Source organism: Mesocricetus auratus, unplaced genomic scaffold (genome assembly GCF_017639785.1).
Source record: "Mesocricetus auratus isolate SY011 unplaced genomic scaffold, BCM_Maur_2.0 Super-Scaffold_100001, whole genome shotgun sequence".
Classification (NCBI taxonomy): domain Eukaryota; kingdom Metazoa; phylum Chordata; class Mammalia; order Rodentia; family Cricetidae; genus Mesocricetus; species Mesocricetus auratus.
Window position 1 is genome coordinate 675,887 of NW_024429187.1, and position 20,034 is coordinate 695,920.

The following is a 20,034-nucleotide window of genomic DNA, read 5'->3' on the forward strand; positions in this document are numbered from 1 at the left end:
AGTACTGAGATGTGAGATTAACATGGGGTGGAGAAGACAAGGAATGATAATTTGGGGGCTGAATCTTGCACAATATAAATTGTGCTCTGGCTCTGGATCCCTATCAATACAGTTTTTATCAGGCAAACATATAGAAAAAAATTGCTAGTGAAATGCATAAAAAATTAATCTCAGTCAAGAATGACTTCCCTAAATAGAAAGAAAAACTAATGTGAGCTAATTCAATAAACCAGTGTTCCTTGCTACTGAGTGAGGAAAGTCTCAATATAGCATGCCCTTCTGATTCTTGAGATGCAGACAGGAGGATATACATGTGAAAGTCAGGTTAAGAGGCTTTTTTGTTTTGTTTTGTTTGTTTGTTTTGAGATAAAGTCTTACTACATAGACAATGTTGACCTTGGTATCACATAGATCTACGAGCTTCTGCCTTCTGAGTGCTGAAACTAAAGGCATGCCCCCACCACACCAAGCCATGCTTTTATATATGGTGTAAATGACATCATAATTCCCCACCCTACTGTCTTCCTTCTTTTTGCTCTTGCTTTTTTTCTTTTTTTTTCTGAACATAATGTTTTTATTGATTATTTGGTAATTTCACAAAATGCACCCCAGTCACACTTACGATGTGGGATGATGGTCTTCTTCAATGTAAAGATTTGTCACTCTCATTGGTTTAGTAAAATGCTGATTGGAGAGTAGCCAGGCAGGATAGGTAGGGCCACCAGACTAGGAGAATTCTGGGAAGAAGAAAGGTAGAGACACAGTCACCAGTCAAATGCAGAGGAATCAAGATGAGAATGCCATACTGAGAGAAGCTATCAAGCCACGAGGTTAAACATAGATAAGAATTATGGGTTAATCTATGTTGTAAGAGTTTGTTAGTAATAAACCTGAGAAACAAGCCTCGGTGTGTTTATTTGGGACTGAACGGCTGTGGGATGGAGCAGGACAGAAGCTTACATCTACATACTCACTTTCTTTGGAACTTCTTCCAAGTAGGGTATTTACATCATAGTGAAAGGGAGGCAGGAAACATGGGATTGGAGAAGAGAAGGGCCATGCTAAGCAATTTGAACACTGAAGTCTACGACAACGAGGAACTAGTTGATATCTTATTGGCAGGGGAGTTCTGTGATGTGAAAGAAACTGTAATGCACATGTGAGTCCTTGGGTGAAGTTTAAGGAAAGAGGATTTTCCTTCTGTCGAGCAGCATAAAACCCTAGATAAAAATGAGAGGGTGGAAAAGAATATGAGGTGTGTGTAAAATGATGGCAATTATCTCTCTTTTTAAACCACATTCTTAGCTATGTCCAAGTTGTAATCAGTCAGGAAACAAAAGTGTTGACTGATTGTTCTCCGTGTTTCCCCCTCTAATTTGAATCAGCAGAGATTTACTGGCTTTTCTTTCTTAACCCATACAAATGCATCACAGATTTACTTCGAATCCTCTATTGCTTACTCTGGAGTTTCTTGGGGGTGATGACGATGTGTTTTGTTCTTTACTTCACATTGATCCAAACTACAGCTCCTGCAAACAGTCAGAAAGTGTGATGCTTGAATGTGAAAGTATGGCCCTATCTACACAGTAGGACAAGAAGACCCTGACATCCCAAGGCTTCTCTTGTTCCTGGAGTCATCAGTAGGTGAGAACTCAGGCCCTGAAGGCTGTAACCAGTCTAGGTTCTACATCTGACCACCATAAGCCAATGCCCACGCCAAGTCCACCTTCTAGGTACTAGCATGATGTTTAGGTTTAGAGAGGGGGCCGAGGTATTTATTCAGTCTGGGCCTTAAGCAATTATGGCCTACCCACAATCACAGGATTCTTGTCTTTCCTGTGTAGCAGTCTGACACATTTTCATAAATGAAGACCAGTTCTTCTGGTTGGAGCTAGCTTCCTTAGCCTTTTCCTCTCCCTTTATGAGGTTCCAAGGAAATGTCCAATTCCTTGGGTTCCATAGCCAATAGTTTAGCTGTAAAGGCAGGGTGAGGGGGTGGTGTTCACACAGTAACTGTTAGAATAGCTTAATTCTTGCAAGGAGGTTTACATTTATTTGTGGGGAGTCCTGAAACAGGCATATAGTCATTCACAAGAGGCCAACACAGACTCTGCTTTGTGGAGAGTAAGCGTATGAGAGGAGGTGATTAGGGTTATGGTGGACAGCTTTCTGTGGAGGGGGAGCAAACAGAAACCCAAGGTCCTCGGTCATGGCCTACCTCTGGTCCACGTCCTGGCTGAAAACTGTACTAAAGATTCTTACTTAACTGATCAGATGCATGTGACTCTAAGGTCCTAACTAGAGGGCCAGCTTCATTAATATAATAGTTGTAGATCAGAATTTAGAAAGAAAGCAAACAATGCATTGTGCAGCAATGTCTGAAGATCATGAGGTTTGCTTTACCTTTCTTTGATTAAAATGCAATCAGCTAGAAGGTAATAAAGAAGCCAGAATGGAAAATCTGTCCTTGAGCAAGCCGAATGGGAAAATAGCTTCATTGATTTATGGGTTGTTCCAGAAGTATCAAGTGTTAACTCTGGAAAATATTTGACTTGCTCTGTCTGAGTAATGTTGGCCACCATCCTTCCGTTGGCATGCACACCTTAGACAACCCATAATTGCACCATTTCCCACCCCAGAATTCCACACAACTTTAATGCTTGAAAAGCGTACCAGGAAATGAGCATGTGAATTCCAAGATAAGAAGCAATAAAATTTTAAATGCCAAATGAGCAATAGAAGGGTAGTTTCTGTGACAAGTAAAGACTAAAAGACAGTTAATAACAATAGTAAATAGAAAACAGAAAGAAAATTTGAATTACAAAAATAGGAAAAATTCTGAGAAGGACATGAGTAGAATGAACCCTGGAAGAGAAGTTGGAATTGTTTTAAGATATTAAATGGTACCATAAGCATTTTGGACTTTGTCCTACATTGGACAACTGTGTAAGTATTTGAAGAAGGGGAAGGGATAACCTTACTCTTTTGGATGTGTTCCTCTGATGAAAAGGTGAACACAAGAAGGGAAATTCGGGAGGGCTGTGGCCATTGGCTGCTGGACTGCCCCAAAGCACCTGTGCTTTAGCTTTTACGATGAAGTTCAAAGTTCTGAGATCAGGAAGACCAAAAGAAAGGCCCTTCTCTACAATTCAGCTTCTGGTGTTTACCCTTGAATGTGCATGCTGTCCTCATTCCTGCTTAATGGCTCTGGTGCTCCAGGAATCCAGGCTTCTCAGGTTTCCACTTTGCATACAAAGTATATGCACTTGGCTACTGGCCCTCTCTCCTCTGTGGCACTAATCATGATGATTGTATAAGCAGTCAAATTCAACTATCCTCTCCTCCAGGAAGCAATAAATACAGGTCCAATCTGAAGGAGACAAACTTCATATCAAGACAAATAATTTTGATCAGATCAGTTTAATGGAGAAGAGGAAAAAGATCATTAAAGTTAAGATTCTGAAACCAAACTCTGAGTGTTAAAATTATGATTCTGTCCTTTAACCTCTGGCCTAGTTTTGGGATAGACACTTGATCATTCTTGGTTCTAATTACTTCACTGTGATTAAATAGTGACACAATGAGTATGCCTGCATTCACCACAGGAATATAAAGTGAATCCAACCTACAATAGTGCATTAGTATTGATATCTCCATAATTAGTCACTTGTGTTATCTTGTAGACACCCCCTGCATTGTTGTAAGTTCTGTTTCCTTTACCCAGTATTTTTTCCTTTCTTGGCTGGTGTCTGCACTCTAGGACCATTTCCCGAAAATATGTATAAGAGAAAGAAATGATTGATGACTTCTACATCACCAGTGTCCTGACCTACCTCCACACTTGAAATTCTAGTAATAAGATCATTTCCTAGTCCGGCGTTGGTGGCACACACCTTTAATCCCAGCACTCGGGAGGCAGAGGCAGGCGGATCTCTGTGAGTTCGAGGCCAGCCTGGTCTACAGAGCGAGTTCCAGGACAGCCTCCAAAGCCACAGAGAAACCCTGTCTTGAAAAACCAAAAAAAAAAAAAAAAAAGATCATTTCCTTTAGATTTTAAAGGCACAGTAAGGTTTAGATGAACTCTGGACTCTCATTTCTAAGACTCTTCTTATTTGACATGGAAGTTGGTGCTATGGCTTTCTGGGGTTCAGAGAGGTTTCATAATATCAACACTGGGCCAAACTCTCTGACTCCCAGACAAGAGGAAAGGAAGGAGTGGTGGCACAGGAAGTGATATTGAAAGACCCTGAATTTATAGAAATAAAATATAAGCTTAAACAGGGAGGGCACCCCACTAGAGAACTTGGAAAGTGAACAAAGGACCCCATCCCAGGAACTGGCCAAACCACAGAATGGAATGTATGGTTTAGCAACCTTAATTACAGAAGGGCTGTAAACCCACAAAAGGCCAATTCCGGACTGCTGACCACCTGTGAAGAACTGACCAGGGCGTCAGAGATGGGCAAACAAGATTCGTGGGAAACAAGGAGATGACAACCACCATTTACTTAGGGAGAGATGATTAACTCATACCAAGGTTTGAGGAATTTACAACGTGTAGGTCAGGAAGACATCTACTTCCCCTGGTCAGTAGTCACATAACCCCCCCATCACAAGATAGGGACCCCTCCCAAAGGCTTGTGGTTTTGTCTTTAAAAGCTGATTGTAACTGAACCTCAGGGCCAATCGGTCTAAAAGCTGACCGAGAGGCCCATCTGCAGATGCCTAATTAAAGCCTCTTGCGTGTTGCATCAATTGGCGTGTGGACTCTTGATTCTTGGGGTGATGAATCCAGCTTGGGGACTCCTCAATTCGGGGTACCCCAACAATATCCTGGCATCTTGACATAGGAGAGGAACTCATAGACACTGTCTCAGGAGAATGCCTGTCCTTTTCCTGGGAAGGGGGAAGGCCACTGCTTCAGTCACTGTTTCCATTTTACTTTACCCTGGTGGTTTTGTGTAGAGAGCTGTGAAGTGCCGCACCCTTAAGATGGTGCTGGCTTCTGCCTTCTGCTAGTCCGACAGCAAGTGCTCTCTGTGATAAACAACTCCTTAAGAGCTCCACCTGTATTTGGTTAAGGCTGGATATCAGGCTTGCTTCCGAGTACATGGACCTATCTGCATGTTCCACGTGGCATACTGGGGTTGGCCGCCCAAGGGCTTTTAAGCTGTGGGTTGGCACTCCCCGGGATCAGAAGATTGTTCAAGGTTCCTGAATAAACTGCTTAAAGAAGAGTCCGAGTGTTGCGTCTTCCTTGCTGGTCAAGGCGGTCGCGACAGTTTTCAATAGAAAAGCAACTAAAGATAAATCCAATCGCCAGATCACACCTCATCAAATGATTCAAAAGAACCTCAAATTGCTCAGAAGAGACCAAAAGAAAGCAGGGAGGTAAAGCCTGGAGTGCATCAATCAGGAAGTGACTACCAAGGGTCAGATTTTCCTGAACATCCTAAACGCAATACCAAGTTGCTTCTTAGTTTAACCAAATGGAGATTAAAAAGAAGTTGATGCCAAATGGGAAGAGGAAAACGCTTCTGGAGGAAATTACTCCAGCAGCTGCTGGGAATGTCCATCTTTCCTCTCTTCCTGGGGTCATCTCATTGTTAGTGGCAGGCACCCCCAAAGTGTGTCTAGTTTCTTCATGGATGCCATTTGTTATCAAACTTAGGGTCACAACCTTTGACCCAGTTCTGGTCTGACCACCTATCCTCAATAGCCAATAAGAAGAGCCAAACCAACAGTGGAAAGCAGAGACCTGTTGAATATGGCCACCTTACAAATGCCTCCTCCAGTTGGTGGCTTGTCTTTCTCCCAGTCTGAGATTCCCGGGGAGATATTCATTTTGGGGGTTAGTTTTCTCAATAGTCTGATAGATTGAGAGATGCATATCTCGTTATTTCTGCCAGGCTGTTTCTAGAGTGTTCTCACTGCTGAGAGGGTCTCTGGTTGCTCTGAGGCACTCAAGGCAGAGAGGTGCTGCCTCTTGGGGTGTTCAAGTCATTACAGGAAGAGATGCTGGTTTAGTTAGTTTGAGTATCAGTCTGCTTTGACTGATGCTTTTCTATGGCTGGAGGTTGTCTAAGCCTGTAAAGGACATTTTCCACTAGGGGTGATACCTGAAACCAGGACCCCGAAGGCCATTAGAACTCTCTCACACTATCTGTCTGACTTATCTGAGAGTCATGTTTGTCTCCCTTATCCAATGTCTAGTGTCTACCTGAGACTAAAACAACATTGACTATTTGGTATAGTCCCTCCAAATCTATTTACTGATTAATCTCCCCACTCCATTCCTTCCATTCACCAAGATAGTGGTGTTGAATGCAGAGGTCTTTGGGAGATGATCAAGTCATGAGGGCAAAGCCTCATAATAGAGATCCTTTCTTTGGGCCCCACTTCCTAAATTTCAGGAAGTCCTTCAGTCTCCCAAGACAGCATCACCCGTGTGAACTAAGCACACACGAGCCTATGAGGATATGTTACATCTGAACTATGACGGCAGCGTGGGAGCAAAACATGAAGCGTGTCTACGGAACTTCAGAGAATTAACCTTCTTTTCTAAGGAACTGAGCTTTCTTCAAAAGACTACAGGCTGATAGCTGAATAAGGGGAAGTGGTAGGACATAGGGAAAACTGCTTTAATACATTTATCATAGCATCTTTGTGTCACCCACAAGTGATGAAAACAAGATTGGATGCCATTAGGAATGAGTGTGGGTGATAACAGTAGCTTTGAAACATGTCACTGAGTTTTTAACATCCCCCCCCCCCGTAGTGAGATAACTGTCCTGAATTTATGAGAACCAAGTGTAAAGCAATGAAGCCACTGCCTCGTGGTGCTAAACACATCAGTGGGAAGGCAGAGCACTCACTGTGTCTAGGAAGAAAGGTCCCTGACATGGGAACCAGCAAGTGTCAGCCAAACCATCTTCAGTATTTGTTTTATAGGTAACCATTTACTTTAAAAAAAATCTTGAGGGAAAGGGAGAGGGACCTGGAACTGACTTGTGAAGCAACCTTGTTTCTAATCTAAATTTAAACTGAAAAATAAGTTTAAAAAAATAAATAAAAATCTTCTTAAAAGTCTTCAACAAGTACATTTTCTGATGATTGGCAGATCAGTACCCTAGTTCTGGTTTTCATTCATAGACACATGTGATAATAGGAATTATCATAAATGGAAGAAGCAAAGCTTAACTTTATATGCAGTTTGAAGTTCTGTTGCCTGGCTGAAGAAAATTATGAAATGCATTTGGTGAGAGATGTGTAATTCTGGATATGAACTCTATGCAGTGTTACCTGATTGTGGAGGTCCTGGCAATTTTTAAGATGTAGTGTGATAGTGTGATGATTGACATGTTCACATTCTGAGGTGAAATGCAGTTTACTTTCAAATGAAGCAGTGGCAGTGGACATGATGGTATTGCTTGTACTGGTCTGAAATCCTCAACATGACTGAATATGCAGAAAAAACAAGAGTCTCAACCTCATAAGCATAAAATCCAGAATCCAGAGCAGTCCAAGGAGCCTTTAGAGTGGCTATGTGAGAAAATACATCTTTTTTTTTTTTTTTTTTTTTTTGAGACAGGGTTTCTCTGTAGCTTTGGAGGCTGTCCTGGAACTCACTTTGTAGACCAGGCTGGCCTTGAACTCACAAAGATCCGCCTGCCTCTGCCTCCCGAGTGCTGGGATTAAAGGCCTGCGCCACCAACGCCCGGTGAGAAAATACATCTTTTTAACACTTCATTTTTTTCTGGTTGAAGAAAGGGATTTTTAACTATTTTTATATGTTTGAATGTTAAATTTATAAATGTACCTTTGTACATTTTTAAGAACCTTCTTAGCATAAATAGTAAAAATGTAGAAGTAGATACGTTCTGAATTTTTTAAGTGATTTTTGTTTTATTTGTGTGGTGCTCTACCTGCATGTACATATATACACGCACGATGAACATGCAGTACAAAGCAGTGGCCAGAAGAGGGCATCATATCCTCTGAAAATGGAGCTACAGACAGTCCTGCGTTGTCTTGCCTTTGCTGGAATTCAAACCGTGTGGCAGCCAGTGCTCTTAACCACTGAACCATCTCTCCAACTCCCAGTACATTTTGTATTCTTATGTAAACTACTAGCATTTAAAAAACCCTTAGCAATGATTAACTAACATCGCAGTTTTTATTTCTCACGTTATTGCATACATTGTCGCTAACTGCTCTTCAATTACTTGAGATATTCATATCTATAAAAGAGCTGAAGGTCGCTCAGAAAACAACAGTATTACTATTTTAATCCCCAGGTTCATCTCACCTGGCTGTAAACTTTTCTTCTGAAAGATTTAATTGTATTTGAGTCAAAGGTAAAATGATTAACTGGGCATTAAACTAGGTTCAATTTGAAAATAAATCGTGAAGATTGTTAACATGAACATAAAGATGTGATGCACTAACTCACTGATCTTTATATGTAGGGGTGATTCAAAGATTCCTAGGAGAAAAGCAAGAAGTTGGCTATGCATTTCATTTTCTTGTTTTGGTTTAAGTTCAGCTTATTTTATTTTCTGGGCTTTTGAAAGACAAGGCCACTGAGAGTAATTTGAAAGGAAGAAAAAGAAAGAAAGAAAGAAAGAAAGAAAGAAAGAAAGAAAGAAAGAAAGAAAGAAAGAAAGAAAGAAAGAAAGAAAGAGAAAAGAAAAAGGCCGGCGACTGAGAGTAATTTGAAAGGAAAAAAAAAAGCCGGCGACAAGGGGCTGCTTGGCTGGTGTCATTTAGAAGTCATTCTTTTTGCATAGCATAAAGCATCCTCGACCTCTATCTTTACCATTTCTAATGCTCTCCAAATACAGGTATGGAAAGTCACTGTCTGTAGGATCAGTATGCTGACTCAGCATTCAAAGACTCCCAATGGGAAGCCCAGTAGGCCAGAGGGACCTAGGCCATCTGACCCTCGCTGTAGGGCTTAGGGTCTTCCACCAGCGTGACAGCCTCTGGTCCTCATGAGGCCTTTTCATCAGGACAACTACCCTGCAGATGGTGCCAACACTCCAGGAAAGTAATGCTGGGAGGGCAATCGTCACCTAAACTGCTTGACCTCTGTATTTTCTTTCTTCCTTCCTTCCTTCCTTCCTTCCTTCCTTCCTTTCTTTTTTTTTTTTTTTTTTTTTTTGTTTTTCGAGACAGGATTTCTCTGTGGCTTTGGAGGCTGTCCTGGATCTAGCTCTTGTAGACCAGGCTGGCCTCGAACTCACAAAGATCCGCCTGCCTCTGCCTCCCGAGTGCTAGGATTAATGGCGTAAACCACCGACACCTGGCAAATCTCTGTATTTTCAAGAACCCATGACCACACTTCTGGGTGAACAGGATAAAGTGAATGGAATCGTCTCTCTTTCAAACGGGCATGAATCCGGGTGTTCCTCGCTGGCGTCTCCTCTTCTAACCTTGATGACTTCATGCTTTTCACCCTTACGCTTCTGCAAATCCCTGAGTCACGCTCTGTTTATGTTGTCTCAGTACCAACTCCAGCCCAGATCCAAAGGAAAGGACGCCAGAGCGGGGAGGAGCAGCTGGGGTGGAGAAGCCAGGCCAGCCACGGGTGCCAGGCAAAGGTCAAAACGCAAGCACGGGACATTTCAGCGTGGGCTACAGATCTCGTGATGCCTGGCGCCTCTCCTCCATCAGACTCCTGATCCCATTGCTCTGGAAACAGCTGGATTTTCTTCCTGTGTGTTTGTTTTGGGCACCAAGCAAGAACCATGAAGGGGAGTGAAGAAGACATTTGTTGGGGCATTCTTGGACTGAAAGATATATTTAACATGAAATCACAAAAATAAAAGACTAAACACATAGTTTTTATTTTCTAGAGTGATATAGAAAAGCTTAAGCGTAAATGGCACACACACAAATAAATCAATGTTTCCGTCCACCCCTATCCAGCAGATCCTTCGTGCCGGGGGCGGGACGGGGGCGGGGCTTCGTGATGTCACAACGCCGCCCTGGTGTTTTTGTGTTCCCTGCTCTAGGGAAAAGCCACCCGCTTGCTTTACCTGGTGGTCCTTTATCTTCGGGCCGGGAGATATCCAGGTCCCTCTCTGAACGTTTGGCCACACAGTGCGGCGACGGGCGCGTGGGAACTGACGCGGGTGGAGCGATTGTGATAAGGTTGACATTGACCGGGGGTGGCCAGACGCGAGACGCAGTCACCAGCGCGCGCAGCAGGCCCCGTCCGGGGAGCCCCCAAACCTGAGGTCCATCATGAAGTTCCAGTATAAAGAGGACCATCCCTTCGAGTATCGGAAAAAGGAAGGTGAAAAGATTCGGAAGAAATACCCGGACCGGGTGCCGGTGAGTGGGGGCGGGGAGAGCTGGGAAATTCGGGAGCCGGTTGTCCTGGAGCTGGAGGGCAGCCTGGCACTGGCGGGTGGCCTGGAGCCGGGGCAGAGGAGGTAGCCTGGCACTGGCGGGTGGCCCTGGAGCGGGGGGTCCCCGGAATCCCATAATCCTGACCGGCTTCGACAAACCCATATTCCCAGGACCAGTGCCTACCTTTGGCATCTCGAAAGCGCAACCTGCGTGGTGGGTGACTCAGCAGGATTCAGCTCTCCCGGAGGTGGGGAATGTGCGCTTGGCGCGGCCTGTGTGTGCGGGAGCCACTGGTTGGGGGGCCCCAGATCGGATGCGCTTATAGAGAACGCACCGCTACCCTGGAGCGGCAGGTGCGGCGAGCCTTGTGCCCATCCGTGTCTGCCTGACGTGGTTTTCTAATGAATCCGAGCTTCGTCCTCATTTCCTTGAGCGTAGGAGGGAAAAACTTGAGACGTCAGTAGATTCTGCCCTGCGTTTTCTTAGAATTAAGAGTCAGGCGGAGGAGCCGCACCTGGCGGGCCCGCAAACAAGGTCACTCTGCGCCACAGCTTGCTTCATCATCGTTAGTGTGTCCCTGGCCATGCAGCGCTAAAGAGGGCCTTGTCCTGCACTGCTGATGTGTTGGCCCCTTGGACCCCAAGAGCCAGGACTGAGAACCATTTCCTCCACGAATTATACCCCGATATAAACGGCTAAAACCTGGTTGATGCTTGAGGAGAAAAATAGTAAGGGAGTCTTCAGCATCCGGGTGATTTTCCCTTTGCCCCCCTTCCCCCCGCCCACTTGCCTGTTTTTTCTTCTCTTTTAAAGGCTGCGCAGCAGAATTGGGAGCGGAGGACGACCTTGCTGTTAGATATGGTGGCTAGAGGAACAGGGACTTTTAAAGTCGCTCTCTTTAGCTGTACGGGCAATGATGCTAGATTAGCATTACTCGTAGCTTTAAAGGGTAAAAGAGCCGGGCTTACCTAATAATTTTTCTTGATGCATAAGTACTATTTTGGGGGAGGGTTTTTTCCTCCCTCAGTCCTCTCATCTGTGGGTAGCAAAAGAAATGTAGGACCAACAGGGAAGAGTCCTCAGCCCCATTTCCTGTTAGGAAGGGGAGGGTTAACTATTCCACTGCTCTCCGGGAATTACACACCAGGGTCCTTAGGGAAAGGCTGGAAACACACTAGCCATGTCTTCTTAAAACGAAGTCCTTCACATGTTTTTACCATGGGGGATTGCCTTCCAAATTTCTTTCGATTTGTCACCCCCTTAATATTTTAAAATGACACATGGACCACATAGCTGGCAGCACTCTGAATGCCTTGTCTGCATATTCACTGACTGGCCTCACACCATTAAAATCCATGTGCTAGAGACAGAAGCTCCAAATACAGGAAGTGAGGTCACCACCCAGAACTCTGACATTGCTGGCTGGCAGGGAGGTATTTCAGCCTGGCTGCCATGTGCTGGGCTTCCAGAGCCCTTGACCTTCAGGTTGTCCCGTTTCCCAGCTTGTAGTACAGTTCGATTAACCAGAATTAAGTGCACACCTTACGTGGGTGAGCCCTGGAAGTAGGTTAAGTCTTGCTACCATCTGGAGTTCAGCCGGTAGGCCAGTGCCAGCCAGGAAACATAAGTGAATGTCTACCCATTATTCAGAACTTTAACAGAAACACAAGCTGTGGCGTGTACCCGTCTCCAAATTCATTTAAAACCCTATATTTTCTCAAATGAGCCTTTCTCGTTCACTTGGTTACTGCACTCACCCAGGATATTTTAGTTTCTCCTTATTCTTCTCCTACTTATGACTTGATGTTGAATGTTTTATTTCAGTGATAATTTATAAGCTAAGAAAGGTCACTCAGATCTCATGGATCCTCATCCTGAGAGATTCTCCACCTATGGCTCTTATCCTGTTTGGGACAGAAGAACTCTGCTAAATGGCAGAGATTTGGGTTGGGGTGGGCAGCGCTGGGAATGGAGACCTTCACCCAGTGCCCCCTCTGTCACTGAATATACCTTTATCCTCATAGACATGGTTTTGTTTGAGTCTTGTAACCGGAGTTCCTGTACCTTGGGCACAGAACTGAATCTTACTATGCCCAGGTGTTTATAGAAAAGCCACTAAGTGTCTAAGGCAGTCTGAGTCACAACTTAAGCTTGGCCTCGGAAGAGGTATGCGTAGGCCTTGGGAGAGGGGATCATGGGATTTTGAAATAACAAAGTGTTGGAAACCTGTAATAGCAGGAACTGCTGGACACACTATTTTTAAGCATTTGTAAATAACCCTATGGTGTATGAACCACCTGCCACAGATGGAGAAAACAGTTTTCTCTATTCTTGGAGGGAGCTGCCAGGTCTCAGAGTAAATGTGGTAGATACCAGGCCTACCCCCTGCTTCCTGTGCACCGCCGTTATAACCTGTCGTCTCTCCTTCCTTGTGTTTTGGTCCATTACTAGTCTACTTTTCGAGTTCTTTTCTGTCTAATTTATAGGTTTGGATTCACCTCTGTCTACCCAGGAATTTACGTGTACTTATTCATATGGTCTTTGGGGATGCAGTTTGTGGTGCTGATTTGTATGGTCTTTTGGGGGTTCTACTTGTTCAGAAGCCCAGAGAGGTCACAGACATCCTGAAGGTCACACAGCTTCTAGGGATACTTGTCCAGTGTCTGTTTCTGCTTCTTTGCTTTTTGGTAGCTCCCATTTCTCATATCTGAGATGAGTTCTTCAAAACAAAGTAGCTAATGTTGATATTCGTGCAATATATTTTCTGTTTTCTAAGTAAATATATAAACATCTCAGATGCTGGGTGGTGGTGGTACACACCTTTAATCCCAGCACTTGGGAGGCAGAGGCAGGCGGATCTCTGTGAGTTCAAGGCCAGCCTGGTCTACAGAGAGAGTTCCAGGACAACCTCCAAAACAATACAGAGAAACCCTGTCTCGAAAACCAAACAAAAAAAAAATGAATCTTTAAACATGTTATTAAAAATCCTTAGTGGAGATACTGAAAGTCCCTTAAAATCCTAATATAGTTAATAATGCTGAATGATTCAGTACATTGCCCTCATAAAGTGTCACTTATTATAAAAAAATTCATTTTCACTTAGTGGTGAACACGTCTTTTTGCAAAGATTAAAATCTGAGACACAATGCCTGTGCATATTAGCTGTCACTGTAGCGATGTCAGAGACAGTCAACTTGACGGCAACTGGCTTCAAAAGTCTTTGTGCTCACTTGGCTCCATTCTTTGGACTGGTGGTGAGTCAGCCCAAATCATGGTGGATGCACTAGAGGGTTCGGTAACCTAAAACCCCCATGAGGCCCCACCCCTTAAAGTTCCCACCATTTGTTCATAGCACCAAGGTAGGAGAACTTCTTTATTTAGCATAGGGGCTTTGGAGGCATTGGAGATCTAAGCTATAATGTCACATCTGTAATACATGCTGTTTCCCCCTCTGTGTGCGTAAGGGTGTGCACATGTGAGGGGGCATGTGTGTGATTGTGTGCCGATAAGCATGCATGTGGAGGAGGCCAGAGGTTGGTGTCTGGCACAAGTCTCGGTTGCTGTTGACATCACTCACTGAGAACACAGAGCCTGCCACTTCATTTAGTCCAGCCACACAGCTTGGCCCAGGGATCTCCAGTCTCTGCCTTCCCAGCACTGGGAGCCTACAGCTCCTCCAGGCATTTGCACAGATTTTAGGGATCGGAACTCACTCATCACACTTTCACGTATAGTGCTTTTACCATTTTAGAGAAAAAAAAATAAAACTAATAGGTCATTAGATTATCTTAGAAACACAGAACGGCTTTTTGATTCTTTAATAAAATACCATAAAGTAAATGTCTCTTACTGTTCTTTATAAGGTAATTTGTAGTTACGTAAGATCAAGGAACATTGGAAGCAAGGACTGAAAAATTGCATTGAGCCTAGATTGTGTGGGCAAATTTAAGCTGTGGAAGGAAAAAGGCAATAGTAGGCTCTGCAGTTTTCATCCCCTCTCCTGTTCTCCTTCTAGGTCATCGTGGAGAAGGCTCCTAAAGCCAGGGTCCCTGATCTGGACAAGAGGAAGTACCTTGTCCCCTCTGACCTCACCGGTAATGGTCTTTCCCACTTCTGACCCTTCATTCCAGGCAGAGCAGTTTCGATCTGTGTTTCAAGTCTAAGTTGGTGACTGAGGGTTGTAGCTGTGCATGGCTTTTTCAGGGCGCTGGTCAGTGTGGCTAGGCACGCTGTGTCCTTCTGTTTCCAGTTCTGTGTGGTATTTCTCAATATCTTACTTATGGGCCTTATTCGTGGAGACAAAACAAAGCAGCACTCTGGAGTATAGGAACAATTGTCTGTAATGTACACCACGTGAAAACTCAGCCTCGGTGATCCTGAGGTCGACTTGTTCCAAGGCCTCAGTGATCCTGAGGTCGACTTGTTCCAAAGCCAGCACCATGTCTCCAGAGGATCACATTTTAGATTCATATCTAAAGGCTTTATCTCTCAATCGTATTTCTGTTTGGGGTATAAAAACTGCAGACCCTAGCATATCTTCTGTTTTCAGTTATGTGTATTTAGACTTTACCTTGTTCTTAATGAACTGCCATCTGGATACTCTCGATTGATTCTTTTAGATAAGTTTGCTCGGAGTTTGTGCATTTGTCTGTCAGCCTTCCAGAAGCTTTTCATTGTTTTCAGGGAGAGGCTAAACACTGAATGTGCTCATTGCCCTGACACTTGCCCCATGATTCTGGGTTGTCCAGAACCCAGCGGATCTCTCCGAAGTGTTAGTTCTCAGGATGGGGATGCTTCGATCTGCATCGTACTCCCCACAGTAGTCATTATGCTAATGTTGGCTCTGAGGCTGAGTTAGGAGGAGGGGAAGCAGGTCCACTGTGGTGTGTCAGGGACTGTACAGGTCTCAGTTTTTATATTGCCACTAAAGCTCTGGGAGAGTATTTGCGTCTGAAAAGCTTGTACTTAGCCTAAAGGGGATAGAAACAATAGATTCTGGTTTTCCTGAGATACCCTCTTTTACTAATCCTTTTTCTTTTCTTGCCCTGCTCTCTGTTTGCTTCATGTAGTTGGCCAGTTCTACTTCTTAATCCGGAAGAGAATCCACCTGAGACCTGAGGACGCCTTATTCTTCTTTGTCAACAACACTATCCCTCCCACGAGTGCTACCATGGGCCAGCTGTATGAGGTAATGGTTTTGGTCACAATACCCAGCAGCCTGGCATCCCCTAGCTCTGGTTCCAGGGTTTGCTAACACACCTGGGAAGTAGGACAGGAGGTGTTGTTTATGGGGATCATCTTACCATGGCAGTGTGTAGCGGAGAGATTGGATACCCCGTGTCCTTTCAGGACGGAGCACTGTCTCGCTTTAATCTTATGAAATCTTTCGATCTTGCCTGAGTATAGTGCTTTATTGCAGGCTTGAGTAGTTCTCAGGAGCAAAGGATCACCGGGAGCCCATCACTCTATTAATTTCTCTGGAAGCACAATTTTAGGGACCTGGGCACCCCACCTGCTTGTCAGTCATCCCCATCTAGCAGTAGACTTGAGAAAGGAAACACCAGCTATGCTTGACCCCTATGGAGTCTGAACCTGGAACTCTGGCATCACAGTAGTTCCCATATTAACTCTGGATTTGGCTTATGACAAGCACATTCAGATGCTCCTCTTTCTAGAACAAACCTAAGACCGCGAAGAGTTCCCATTATCTGTGTGCAGTAAATGAGCTAAAATGTAAAGTTAAGGTAGAATTTGATTGGAGAAAAAACTGTAACTAGGACTTTGTATATAAATGATCTAAGATTGTAACTGTATTTCTCCTTGAACACTAACTGTCACACAAGATGCTGCCTTCCCATTGAGCCCCATTAGTAACATGCACATCTAGTAGCCCCTGGTCTAGCCCTCATTCCCCAGTGTTCATTCCTTGTGAGCATGCATGTCAGTGTGTATTTTGTGATATCTGTGCTCTCCTTGCTAGAGGGATGCTGGAATGAAGTGTTTTTCTTTTCTTTTTTGTTTTTGTTTTTAGTGTGGGTGTGTGCACACGCACGCGCGCACCGGTGGAAATCAGAGGACAAGTTAGGGTGCCATCCTCAAAAATACTCTGTCTTCCTCGAGACAGGGTCTCTCATTGACTTAGAGGATACCAATAGGCTGCCCTGGCTAGCCAGTGAGCCTCAGGGATGCTCCTGTCTCTACCTCTGCAGTGTTGGATTGAAAGCTCGCTCACAGCACCACACATGCCATTGTTATCTGGGTTCTGGGCACTGGCTGGACTCAGGTCCTCTGGGCTTGCAAGGCAAGTGCTTTACTGACTGACTCGTCCCGCCAACCCAGCCGTGGAATAATATTGTTTTCCAAGATAAAAAATTATTTCCCAACATTTTGTTTGTGAAAGCTTTGAAAACATGCCCAGTAGGTTGAAAGAATTTTACCGAAGGTTCTATAGCTGACATTGTACTGTACTTGTTTTTTGACTTTTGTACTTGTACATATCGGAGACCTCCTATTTCCATTTTTTTTGCTCAACCAATGTCATTAAGGTCATTTCTTCCACACCATTCCCTGAAGTTTGGAGGGGACTGTTTAGATAAACCATGTGTGGCCAAACATTAATCATTTATCATCTGCAATTTGGCCAGCTATTAGGCTCTGTAGTCATCACTGACCACTGCAAAAGGAAATGTCCGTGACTAAAGCTGACCATAGAAAAAATGTTTTCTAAGAGTAAGGCTTACTTAGTTATTTTTCTGCTGTTGATGATACAGTATGTTCTCTATGAAACTTAAGTTTGTGAAGTCAGAGCTCAACATGTAGTTGATACCTCTTAGTCTTTGCTCCATTTTCCCCCCCTTTTTCCCAGCCTAGAACTTGAACCCAAGGCCTCCCACTCTCTAGGCTAGTGCTCTACCACTGGGCTGTGCCCCCAACCTTCTTCCATTCTTTGAATGGGGGCTGATGATGACTTACAGGTCTCCTCTACAAGGTTGTTCAAGACTCGGAATCACAGAGACAATGAACATGAATGCTAATGTTTTCTGAATTGCCTTCTTGTCTCCTCATTTTAGGACAACCACGAGGAAGACTATTTTCTGTATGTGGCCTACAGTGATGAAAGTGTCTATGGGAAATGAGGCCGAAGCCCAGCAGATGGGAGCACCTGGACTTGGGGGTAGGGGTGGGGTGCGCATGGGACTTGGGGAACCAGAGGGAGGAGGGCTCCCAACCATGGAGGAGACGCAAGGTGAAGACATCGGAAAACATCACACCGCACACACTGTCGTCTTTCTTTCACAAGCTCAGTTGTTAGTTTTCTCTGCTTCCTCAGCCCAGGAAGCACTCGTGTCGGCTTGGCTGTGAGAGCAGGATGGGGATGGCGCTGCTCACGGCTTTGCCATGGATTTTGGTGCAGTTTCAGCAGATGGTTGTGAGGAGGGCAGGTGGCCACTAGAGAATGCAGCTCAGCAGCGACTCCTGTCTTTTTGGGCAGATGTTTGGTTTTTGGCATTTGCACAAAGCCACATAGGGAAAGGGGGAAAATGCTTTAGGAGCTGTAGGGGACCATACCTAAGAGACCAAAAAATACCTACTGTCGTTGAAGCATTGTGACCCCTGACCTCTGTCTCTTAATCCCTCCCTCTCCTGGTCCTTTTCTTCCACACAGGTGTCACAGCACTGCCCCTGTGGACATCTGCACCAATGTTTAGATGGAGTCTTCTTGGGAAATAGGATTTGCGGGGATGTGGTTATGATTGCCAGTAGTTTGGATGGCGTTAAACTGGAGTTCAGGGTTGAGCATCTCTCCTCTTCATCCCTTAAGTACCTTAGAATTTCATGAGCCTCAGGATCAGTCCTCTAGCATTTCCTTCAGCTTTGTCGTGTACAGGGACAGAGTGTCTCCATACGGAGTGTCCGGGTTACAAGGTAAGCTAGATTACACACCTGCCACCAATCCTCCCCCTGCTGTAGGCTCTGGAGTCTCACCCGCACTGGAATGCTAAGGGATTGGCCAGCTGTTTTCCCTTCATGCCATCTGCTCTTCAGAAAAGATGGAGCGAGGACTCCAGCGTTTCATGGGGATTTTACTCATCAGTTTCATTTAGGGGCTATGTGGGGAGCGGGTGGGAGCAGGAACCGCATTCACACATGACATTTCAGTTCATCTCTACAAATGAAGAGCGTCCTCTCTGTTGGGAGCAGTCTGTATGTCTGCTCTATCAGCTGCAGGTTCTGATACTTTGAAGTCAATGATGTCAGGCCAGGGAAATAAAATAATTGCTTACCTTAAAAATCCACCTGAATCCAGGATTATCACTTTTTTTTTCCTTTTGGTTTGCATTTGAATGAAGGTTATGCGGACACTTGAGTTTTCAGAGGGTTGGCAGTACCTAGGGTCAGCTGTATTAGTCTTCATTTAATGGTTGCCTAGGAGTGAATGTTACAGTGTAGTATGCCTGGTGTGTTTCTGTGTGCATGGTTTGCCAACTGGCGTCTAAGTGCCCATTTGCTTCTTCATGTGTTTCTCAAAGCTAAAATCTGCCAACCTCACAGTGGAGGGCTGGTGTGGACTGTGCTAATTAGGAATGCAAATGTCTAGGCCTCGTCCTAGATTTGACTGGCAGCTGTGTATGCCACTAATTAGGAACACAGGCCTCAGACTCTGCTGAGTTTTCAAGTCTGATTTCAACTCCAGGCATCACTTCGGGTCCCAAACACAACGCATTCTCTCCATTATGCTTCACAAGAAGCCAACATCCTCCAGAGCAGGAGACAGTATGGCTTGTGGGGTTGTGACAAATTCAGTGTCTTCTGGTTGTATGTGGGTCTGTCAATGAGTCAGCCGCGTTGTGGGGTTGGAAATCATAGGGAACAAACATCCAGGTCATGAATGAAGAACTGTCAGTCCCGTTTCTAACCCTCTGATTTCTTGTCAACTGCACACCTAGGTGGTGGCTCCCGCTTTATCGTTAAGAAGAGCGGTTGAGCCACTAAAATTAGGGAGTCATAGAAGAAAATCTATGCCAGGATTCTACCAACTTGCCCACCAGACTGATGGAGAAAATTCAGTTGGGATTGAGAGGAAAGGGAATCCTGGACTAGAAAACAAAAATTTCTAAAAAATGGAGATGGTTTGAAGTTTTCCATCAGTACATTGAAAACAGACACCTGTGGCTACAGAAATGGCGTTGTGCTATTACCTGACATAGCCCAGAGGAGGCTGACGCTTGGGCTGTTGAAAGCTCTTTTGTAGTCTAACCCACCACCATAGGACGCACAGCAGAGCCTGCTCCCTCTGGGCTCATCTGAAACACAGCAGACCTTTGCTGAACTGGACCTTCAAATTCAGAGACTGTCTCCCAGAAGGTCCTGGCTTTTTCTAGTCCCACTTTGCTGGATTTTTAAGATGAAAAAAAAATTATTGGATAGGACATTGCTATTTTCGATGAGCACCATTTTACAGATGCATAAGTTTAATTTACTTGGCTAAGTTTAGCCCCAGTGGCCTGCTTAGAACTTGGTTCTGTTTCCTCAACACAGTATCTTAATACCTCAGTCTTGTCTGCTTAACCCCTTCAGGGACTTGTTGGCTTCCTGTGAACTGAAAGCAGCCTAGGAAATGTCCTGGCAACCTGGGCTCTATGTTCCATGTCACATCAATTGGCTAGCTCCAGATCG

The 20,034-nt window shown here is 44.6% G+C and overlaps 1 protein-coding gene and 1 long non-coding RNA gene across 2 annotated transcripts in view; one reads left to right on the top strand and one right to left on the bottom strand.

The window, feature by feature from the left end:
- The window catches only part of LOC121139752, a 24,857-nt gene extending 13,751 nt beyond the window's left edge, over nt 1-11,106 (bottom strand). The window contains exons 1-2 of the long non-coding RNA XR_005876667.1: nt 10,540-11,106; nt 623-737 (exon numbers count right to left, since the gene is read on the bottom strand). This is a non-coding gene — a long non-coding RNA (uncharacterized LOC121139752). The remainder of the gene's footprint in view (nt 1-622; nt 738-10,539) is intronic.
- Nucleotides 9,982-18,651, top strand: Gabarapl1 (GABA type A receptor associated protein like 1). The gene is made up of 4 exons (XM_005087130.4): nt 9,982-10,338; nt 14,372-14,450; nt 15,426-15,544; nt 17,427-18,651. The coding sequence occupies exons 1-4, from the start codon at nt 10,249-10,251 to the stop codon at nt 17,490-17,492; spliced, it is 354 nt and encodes a 117-aa protein (XP_005087187.1). The 5' UTR covers nt 9,982-10,248; the 3' UTR covers nt 17,493-18,651.
- The last annotated feature ends 1,383 nt before the right edge of the window (nt 18,652-20,034 follow it).

Bases quoted from the DNA above. Each gene is read 5' to 3' on its own strand.
- Gabarapl1 (XM_005087130.4), top strand. From the start codon at position 10,249: ATGAAGTTCCAGTATAAAGAGGACCATCCCTTCGAGTATCGGAAAAAG. The intron at 10,339-14,371 runs GTGAGTGGGGGC...TTCTCCTTCTAG, and splicing joins AATACCCGGACCGGGTGCCG to GTCATCGTGGAGAAGGCTCC. The intron at 14,451-15,425 runs GTAATGGTCTTT...TGCTTCATGTAG, and splicing joins TGTCCCCTCTGACCTCACCG to TTGGCCAGTTCTACTTCTTA.